This window comes from Cyclopterus lumpus, chromosome 10 (assembly GCF_009769545.1).
Source record: "Cyclopterus lumpus isolate fCycLum1 chromosome 10, fCycLum1.pri, whole genome shotgun sequence".
NCBI lineage: Eukaryota > Metazoa > Chordata > Actinopteri > Perciformes > Cyclopteridae > Cyclopterus > Cyclopterus lumpus.
The window spans coordinates 11,157,751-11,167,259 of NC_046975.1; the positions used below are offsets into that span (position 1 = coordinate 11,157,751).

The 9,509-nt window shown below is 41.4% G+C and overlaps 1 protein-coding gene across 3 annotated transcripts; it reads left to right on the forward strand.

The window, feature by feature from the left end:
- The first annotated feature begins 413 nt into the window (after positions 1 to 413).
- On the forward strand, positions 414 to 5,371 carry LOC117737502 (Down syndrome cell adhesion molecule homolog). 3 transcript variants are annotated; one of them, XM_034543520.1, is made up of 14 exons: positions 414 to 609; positions 727 to 1,065; positions 1,279 to 1,407; positions 1,528 to 1,695; positions 1,777 to 1,847; positions 2,052 to 2,298; positions 2,408 to 2,482; positions 2,594 to 2,668; positions 2,996 to 3,124; positions 3,255 to 3,419; positions 3,805 to 3,857; positions 4,928 to 5,030; positions 5,109 to 5,139; positions 5,234 to 5,371. In XM_034543520.1, the coding sequence occupies exons 1-14, from the start codon at positions 552 to 554 to the stop codon at positions 5,289 to 5,291; spliced, it is 1,701 nt and encodes a 566-aa protein (XP_034399411.1). In that variant the 5' UTR covers positions 414 to 551; the 3' UTR covers positions 5,292 to 5,371. The 3 variants fall into 3 exon arrangements, with proteins under 3 accessions (XP_034399411.1, XP_034399412.1, XP_034399413.1); XM_034543521.1 differs by having other exon boundaries at positions 2,426 to 2,482; XM_034543522.1 differs by lacking the exon at positions 4,928 to 5,030 and having other exon boundaries at positions 5,234 to 5,315.
- The last annotated feature ends 4,138 nt before the right edge of the window (positions 5,372 to 9,509 follow it).

Sequence of the window (9,509 nt, forward strand, 5' to 3'; positions counted from 1 at the left end):
TTCATGTTTTTGGAAGTGAATATAAAGATTTTATATCTACAACCATGTTATGTTGTGCTCACATGCTGACAGTAAATGTCAAAAAGGAAGTTACCTTCAGAGAGTTTAGAGTCTTTAAAGTTATTTGGATTATTTAAAAAAATCATTTCACAGTGTGTCTGCTCAGTTAACAACAAGTAACTTCTTCTGTGGATGCAAAGCACCTCATCCAAGAATAAAGTTAAATGTTTGAATGTTTAATACTTCCTAAGTTTCTTTCATTCACTACAAGGACTGAGAACAAACAACAGGAGTGAAGGCAGTATATTAATAACCTTGATTCTGTCTCAAAAATGAAACATGTGTGTTACTTCTAGGATAAGGAACCAAAACCACAGAAAAGGAAACGTCTCTCTTTCGACATTCCACTTCTGCCAGCAGAAGTTGTTTGTGTGACCAAGGACGGCCTCATGTGATTTGGAAGGATTTCAAAGCTGAAACCACACTGTGGTTTGGTTCAGAGTCGCTTAGCAGGTGGACTAAATCCTGATTGATTCTGAGACGAGAGTAAAATGATTTTTCTAAGACAGCTCCCTCTGTGTTGCAATCTCCTCTTTTGTCTTCTCCTAGGTAAGACAGTCATGAGTGTTTTTTTTTTTTTTAAATGTCAAATGATAATTGAAAGCTTTTATTTATTATGCCTTACCAACTATTCCTTGTTTCCATTGGGACTTGCTATCTTTTCAGGTTGTGTGTCTGCAGAAAGCATCATAGCCACAGTGGGAGAAGATGTTACTTTGATATGCAACTATGATGCTCAGTCCTACGGCAAGCTTCCTGCATGCTGGGGTCGGGGAGCCATCCCCAACAGGGGCTGTGCCGAGGAGGTGATCAGGTCAGACGGGGCTTCAGTGATCAACAGACTGTCGGAGCGCTACCTGCTCAGGGGTGATGTTGGTGTGGGAGATGTGTCGCTGACCATCAGGCAGGTTGAGGAGGGCGACTCTGGGACCTATGGCTGCCGTGTGGAAATACCGGGCTGGTTCAATGATCACAAGCACCAGCTGACGCTGACGGTAGTGGCAGGTGAGAACAACGGGGAGAAACTTTAATCTGTGAAGGAGAGACAAAACATTCTTGACAACATGACTTACTGGAATCGTCTGTAGGGAAGAATTTTTACATTTGAGAAGCTGGAACAAGCACTTGCTTTGATTTGCACATGGTTTTATCTATTGATTTATTAACTGACTAATTGTTTCAGCACTATTAAGTTTGAACTTTTAAAAATTTTTTTAGTACGCCCTAATCCTCTGAAAGTGGAGACGAAAGAGGTGAAGGAAAGAACTGTCACTGTTCGCTGGGCTCCTGTGTTCGATGGTGGCCGGCCCATCACAGCCTACAGGATTGATCTAAAAGACAAACAGGGTAAGCAGTCGATCATTGTCCCAATAATCTCAATAGAATTAGGATATTTGACGGCTAATTATATCTTTCAAAATATACTTGTAGAATGATGTATGGACCTTATGCCCCCTTGTTACACAGCATTTTGGGATACTGCAGTGAGTACAGAAGTCTCAAATCCTGAACTGACTCAGCTGACTTTGGTGGATTTGCGTCCGGCCAAGCCCTACAACCTTCGAATGTTTGCTATCAACAGTGTGGGCATGAGCGAGGCCAGCAATGTTCTGACAGTCACAACTAAAGAAGCAGGTAGTGTCCCTCATTGTTTGTAGTTTTAGAAATGATTAGAACCTTGCAGAACTAACATAATAAGATGTGTTTTCCTTGCAGCACCAGAGGGTCCTCCCCTGGATATGCAGCTGGTGGCGTTCACCGCTCATAGTATCAAAGTCACTTGGAAGGTAAAGTAACAACAACAATTGTGCAGCTTAATTTGCAGACACACTCAAAAACATTCTCAATTTGTTTTTGATATATATATATATAAAAGCAATGGATTGCACTTATTTTACTCAGGCCTTAAGAGTTTATTCTACATGATATGTCTCCCAAGTAAAAAGAGTGTCAAATACTTTCCACCTCTAAGAGTGTTTTCTCCTGACCAGCCTCCGAGGCTCGATCACAGAAACGGGGTTCTTCGGAGTTACAGCATTAGCTACAGAGAGTATGACTCTGTAGGCAGACAGTTCAAAAGGTGGCAGCACGTAAGTGTGACGGCCATGCGGGAACTGGAGAGCGTCATCCTGAACAACCTGAAGCCTTCGCACAAATACGGCGTGATAATACAGGCCAAAACCAATGCAGGACTAGGACCTGCCTCAACGGCACCTCTCTGCTCCACTCTGGATGAGGGTAAGATGGGCGACACGAGAGGATACCAAAATATGACAAAAACATTCATTTAGTTGTTATTATTTAATATCATCAAGTAATTTACAGAAGTTGAATGTTCTGTTTCAAGTTCACAAAACGTCAACAGCTTCCACTTTCAAGTCTTCTTCCACTGCGGCCACAAGATGGATACAAGACACTTCGGGTATGTGTTATTGTGTAGATTAATCATATTCAGGGTCATTTATTAACATCTTGAGAACTATAGAAATATATATATATATATATATATTCATTTTTTTTATCCTGTCACAAGCTCACACAACCTCAACAATCAAGACTGTTACTGCTGCCACTGTTTGGGGAGAAAGCACCACAACTATCACATCAGGTACTTCAGGTGCTTCATATAGAGTTTTTCCACCGACACTGAATTAATGTTGCTGATTATTACATCATTTTGTATTTCGGACTTTACATCGGCATAAACTTTATTTGAATGCAGATCTTCCACAGACTCTGTGAATCGTGAAATGTGTCCAAATCTACATTAGATCACATGTTCTGTGATAGTGTCCCATAAGAGTAGAATAATTGTTCACAGCTCTAGTTTTTCTGCACATGACGTGATCATCCCAATCTGTCTTTCTGCAGAAGAAACATGTTCAAAATCACAAAATTAAACAGATGCTAAATGTCTCTGCTGTCTGTCTTCCAGTGGGCCCGGATCCCCCAGTGATTGAGTTAAAGGAGGTCAAAGACAATACAATCTCTCTTTTATGGACTCCTGGGTTTGAAGGTGACAGCCCCATCACTGGCTATTACCTGGAGTGTAAAGCAGCGACCGGTACGAGGCATTTCTAACGGAGTAATTAAATCATTGCCACTTTACTGTCACTCAACTGCTGACATTACATTCACATTGTCAATCCCTCTGGTATCTGGTGATATCATGTAAACTATCTTTCTCTCCACAGCCTCGTGGGATAACATAAAGACACGTGTTGGTTTTAGCCCCAACCAGACAGAGGCCACAATAATAGAGATAAATCCCTCAACATACAACATCCGCATGTTTGCCAAGAACACTCTGGGCACCAGTAAAGCCAGCAATGTCATCACCTACACCACCGGAGAAGCAGGTGTTATGTTTCTTGATTCTGACTGTTGTTTCTTTTCTTTTCTTCTCATGGTCTCTGTTGTTTTTAACTGTGTCAGGCATAACAGGGCTGGTGTTTCTATTGCTGCACTCTTTAGTGTCACTGTGATATTGTGGTTCATTAGTTGAAGTAGTGGCCTTTATTCACACTCATCAGGGCAGCCAAACATATACATGAATCACACTTTTGTTAGAACACAATTTCAGTTCCTCAGACAACAGGAAACACCCCCCCGTGACCCCATTGGTTATTTTCATAAATGTATTTTTTTTCGGTCCATTGACCAATCATGTGACTAATAGTGTTTTCTGAAAAGCAAAACTCTAAAAACTTCCTCTTACCTATTATCTTTGTGGGTGTCTGACAGGTCACCAGAGAGTTGATCTCCTTACCACCGTGTCTACTGACACTCATGCTGCTGTAAGTATGAAAACAATGACTCCAAAAACAAACAAGACCATATGCAAGTTAATGTTCAAGGGTTCGCTCATCATCAGGGGTAGAAGAAGTACCCACTAAGTAAAAGTTTTAATACCTCAGTGTAGAAAGTAAAAGTACTGCATTCAAAATCTTACTAAGTATTCAGTATGTATTAGCATAAAAATATACTAAAAGGAACAGTGTGTAGCATTTAGTGGCATTTAAATGGAATATCATGATAACAAGTATGTTTTTTTTAGTGTATAATCACCTGAAAATATGAATAGTTACCATAGAATAGCTGTTTATCTTTACGGAGTCAGTCATGTTGCAACACCATGCTTCTTCAGTAGCTCAGAATGGACAGACCAACTCCTGGCTTTCGATGTGGCCATTGTTGTTTTTTTTCTTCTTTTTGTTTTTCATCTGCCACCATACTTCTCCTACTTGCTTGGTTTCAATCTGCCACCTCATCGCTACATGCTGCCAAATCATATACGCACTGCCAAAGGTACCAAAAGTAAACATACTCTTGATGCAGAATGTCCCATTTTAGAATTGTGTAGTAAAAAGTACAAACTTTCCCTCTGAAACATGGCGGTGCAGAAATATAAAGGAGCGTAAAATGGAAATACTCAAGTTACCTTAAAGTTGTACTTAACCACAGTATTTGATTAAATGTACTTAGTTAGTTTCCAGCACTGCACATCATCCCCCTGTAAGCAGCTGTTTTAAAAGAGCTCTGATAAACCACCAAGTGACCTGCTCAGCAACAAAAGGTCAGCGGCGAGCTGCTGAACATAGAATTGAGCATTGAGGATTGTATCTCATGTAGAGGCCAAAACTGTTTTAAAGGAGATTGACTATTGGAATTACAATCATGAGGTGGCCAGAAATCTGACTCCAAATTAAATCTTACGTTTATTTAGCTAAAAACAATATTTTCTGGTGAGTTTGAGGCTGTTTATCTGCTTGTTTTGGTTCTCTGCCCCCGAGTGACAACAATATGTCACTGCACCTTTATTGTGCATAAGATCTCCAGTGAACTGTTGGTGAATCCTCTCTGCTAGGCGAGCGTTGAGGAGAGTCAAAGTGGTCACCTAGCAGCCATCGTGGTGCCAGTGGTGCTGGTGGTGATGATTGTTGCCATAGTAACCACGTGGCAGCTTCGAAGTGAGTATTCTAATGTTATAAACTTGAAAGTCTGAAAGGATTTAATATATTTTATCCTAACTTTCTTTGTTCATATAGGAATAAAACAGAAAAAAGGCACCCTGAACATGTGAGTTGTATTTGTCACATTAGTACAGAGGAGTCATTTAAATGTAACCGTTATTGCGTCTGCTTGATTGAACCATCATGTTTCTTGTGTGCAGGTGGCTGACCAATGAAGTTCTACGTTACAGAGGCTCCGAGTCACTACAAGAGCTGTAACACGACGAGCTACTTCACATTTTAGCCGACGACAAGACAAATATGCAGTAGCCTAGATTACATTTTACGTAATTTGCAAAACAAGGTTATATATATATATATATATATATATATATATATATATATATATATATATATATATATATAAATGTCATTGAGGAAAGAAACGTCACCTGAATGTTGAGTTGATCAAACCAATCAAAGGGAAAACTAATCTTTTTTCTAAACACCCAGTAAAGAAGCTCTAATCACAACACCAGTGCAGTGTTAAGATGATATTTGCCTTTATTTAGAATATTTCTATGTTGCAGCAATTGTTATTGTCATTTTTTGTCGTTTCCTCTCTTTCTAACAATATGCATCAGTTTACATTATAATCACCTACCATTATAATCAGGTCGTTAAATCACTTTTAATCTTTTGATGTGACTTTATATGTAATGAAATAAAACAAATTCCTCCCACGACTAACATATTGTCCAATAGTCTACACTCACTTGCATATTACAAATACTGAGGAACTGATTTTGTTAACCAATCCCTTCTTTCAGTTAAACCCAAACACTAAACACCCAATAATGTCTGATAAATAATGAAAGCAGCCATTTCAACCCCACAACTCAAAACCACTGTCCACCAGTATCCAGTTATAACCACAAGAGGGAGGCAGAGCCCCACCAGTGAGTGGATCTAATAGTCTCAATGCTCAGATCACTTGGATCTCACCTCATCAGCGGCAGAGTTGTCCTCCGAGACAGGCACGGCAGCCAGCTGGATTTCCATCCATCTGTCCTGTAAATCTCTTAATTGTCCTAATTAAGGAGATAAGGAAGAGAAGGAGATCTGATACCTTGGTGGGGCTCTGAGGCAGCTGCTTGCGAGGGAGTGTCTTACTAAGGGGGGATCATAAGGGGGGATACCCAAGCTTGTGTCTCAGTGGGGACTACATGGCACAATAGGGATGTGTATATGAATGCATGTTGAAAAAGAGCTTCCGCTTACTTTTCTACTTGTTTATATCTCTTTCCAAAGAAGGCCTACGACTAATCTACCGATGAAAGAACTGTTGCTTTTGTTGCTTCTGCATTCACATGCTAAAGTGTCACACTTCCTGAGAAATAGACTAATTGTCTACAGTGCTGTAAATATAGCTTGATTATTCTTTTGCAGTGGTAAGCCATCACAAACTCAGATTTGCTGACACACAAAGGCACAGTGCGCTGTGAGACTCTGGCCTGTAAACAAAACTCCACCACATCCCTCCTCTCTGGTGCCCTCACTTCCGCTGTCCCTTGTCCTTCTCACGTCTTTCCTCTGCCTCCTCATTCTGGCTTTGCTAACACAAACACTGGTGCCTTTCTGTTCATGGTGCTTTCCTCCATCTCTCCACCTCTCTTCTTCTCCTTTCATCCATCTTCCTGTCTGGTTGAGCCCTGCTGATTACACTGTGTAGAACTTCCATTAACGGAGGAAAAGAGGCAAGGAAGGTTGTGGGAAGCAATGGTTAGGGGACTTTGATGAGGTCACTTTGATTGGCCACACAGCCAAAAAACAGTTTACCTCCAAGCCACCTCCACCCCGACTTCTCTTGGACCATGCTTGCCACCCGTAAACCGCACAAGGCAACACATTAGTAGTCAATACAACCATTTGGGAGACAAATGGAAACGGCTGATCTTGCTTAACAATGTGTCATCGCCCCAACAATGTTGTCACCTCGTTCACAGCATGGCTGCCTCCCCGCCCTTTTCAAACATCCTCTGAGACCAAACATCCATCAAGGCAACAAAACTACGCTCCTTATGTAAGCCATTAGCCACAGCTGTGTCAGCTGGATCTGGTAAAGGTTTCAGTGTGAGACTGCAGGTGGGAGATTGAGGAAGAAGGGGGGAGTGTATGGTCATAATAATGGCAGTATTAGCATTGGGGACAGAGTTAGTGCTGTAATAAATCATGCACTATGGTTCTGTCCACATCAAGGCACCAGCACGCAGGAAGTGGAGACCCTGAGCGGTACCACACACCAAAGGCTGAGCTCAACAGGAGGGGCTGGTCTGCAGGCCTCATTGCTCCAGAACAGATGCACAGTTCTGGGCTTAAGGAGCTGCCAGATGTTAGCCCTTCTGGAGGGCCTTATGAATTTGCGAACAGCAGCGCGGATGAGAGTATTGAACTGAACAGAAATGAAAGGGGCAGTTTGCGAAAGGCCTATTTGCTGATGAAAGACACCCTAATTGAATCAAATCTTTTCCAAACCACCTGCAAACTACTGCAGCTCAAAGGGAACTTTTCATCTTGTTAGAGCTACAGCATGCCTGTCAGAGTGAAAACAAGTAGCAATCCTAAAATCAGATCCACCCGTTTTGGTCGAACTGGGAAGGAAAATCTTATATTACAAGAAGCTTGTTGAGAACGCTCTAAAAATCACCCAAGAATTCTCTCCATTGAAGATGAGATCTGACGGTGCATTTGTGTGTGTGTGTTGATGTGATATGATTAGCCAACCTGAGCCAGATAGAAGGCAGCGCACATGGTTGAAGGTCAGACATAACAGTTACCATGGAGACATCAACAAGTAGACCAAGTACACGTTATACTGCACTGTCGCTTCCCCCGAGGGACCTGCATCAGCCTGTGTGCATGCATATATATGTGTGGGTGTGTGTGTGTGTGTGTCCAGTATAAAAGCATTTGTCATTTTCAATTACCACTCTGCAGTATGCTTTTGAGCATCTACACAGGCATTAAGATTCATTTTCTGATTATTTCTTACTACTCCTCAATCCTTTAACTGGAGAAATTATTCACAAGTTAAATAAAGAATTACAGCATGACGAAACTTAAAAAAATTTTTTTGAACAAAATACTTTTTGAAGTTGTCTGAACAACTCACATTTGCTTGTCACTAACACAGATAAAAAAAGATAAATGTAACGGCATGCTTTTATCCTTTGAACTGACTGCTGTTGGTGTTAAACATGTTGGTGGATGCATAACGTTGTACATTATTTGTCTCTATGATGCATATATAATCTAATATATAAAAGCGTTGTGCAGATTTATCATCGCATGTTACTGTTGAGCATATCTTGAGCTAAGTGGCAAATTTCAACCTTCTCTGAGGTCTAAGTTTCCATAGAAACACACTAGACTTTGTATAGATGTAGCCAGTTTATCAAATGCTGAAAAAATTCATTTGGCAGCCGTCATTGAGGACAGAAATAGCTATACTGACATGCTTGTTGCCTCCCTTTGCACACCCATAATCCTTAATGCTTACAGATATTTCCATAAACGTTTGAACATCCAAAACCATATCTTGTACGATTCATATCACACGTCACCTCTCATTCAGACAGCATTAAGTGTCAGAGCTTTGAACAGAGGCATGGGTCTTAATCTGTTTAAATGTGCTTCCTTCTCTGCACCACACCACTGACTTTTGCTTTTTTAGACACCTGCCCAGAGGCGAGTTCTAGTAAGGAGAGGCGTCAAATTGGAAGACCTCCATCGTCCTGGCAGCTGAACACAGTGGAAGTCTTGGATCTGTTCAGGGGATTGGGCCAGCTGAGCTGTGCCATGGAAGACAAGTGGCTGGCGCCGTTGAATGGGAGAGAGTGAGGAGGGATGGAGGGAGTGGGGGGGAAGTAGAGGGGGGAGAGGTAATCACATCAGGGGATTAGTGGCTGTTATTAATGGAGGATAAGGCTCTTTGCTGTCACTCTTTCACACACACACACACACACGCACACACACACACACACACACACACGTATATACCCTGTCGGTATGTCTGTCTCACACAGCTGCATCTTGTCGTTCGACCTCTGGCCTCCGGCAATGCATTATGATTTTGATTTGTAATATTCTCGCTACCTACTTCATGAGGGAGAAAAATGATCTGCTCCCATCTGTAAATCTGTGTGTGTGCGCTGGCATGCCACCCCATGAAAGATGGCCATTCAGTCGTGAACAAACAAGACATTTGTCTAAAGTCTTGCATCACCTCAGGGAAGACTCTGTGGAAATGTGCTTTGCCAGGTTATCTTTTCGCTGTTATTTTCAGCCTCCCTGTGACTCACAAGATCCAAACTTTGTGGCTTTGGATCGTGGATTTGGATTAAAAAAAAATATATATGTTTGTCACCTGTCTGTCATTTGTGCCACGTACACTGAAACCTAATTCAACAAACTGTTCATTCTGTTTCTTCACTCCTA

Excerpts from the sequence above, each read along its gene's own strand:
- LOC117737502 (XM_034543520.1), top strand. The coding sequence starts at position 552 with ATGATTTTTCTAAGACAGCTCCCTCTGTGTTGCAATCTCCTCTTTTGT. Across the intron at positions 1,696-1,776 it reads AGTCACAACTAAAGAAGCAG|CACCAGAGGGTCCTCCCCTG; the intron begins GTAGTGTCCCTC and ends TTTTCCTTGCAG. Across the intron at positions 2,483-2,593 it reads ATGGATACAAGACACTTCGG|CTCACACAACCTCAACAATC; the intron begins GTATGTGTTATT and ends TCCTGTCACAAG.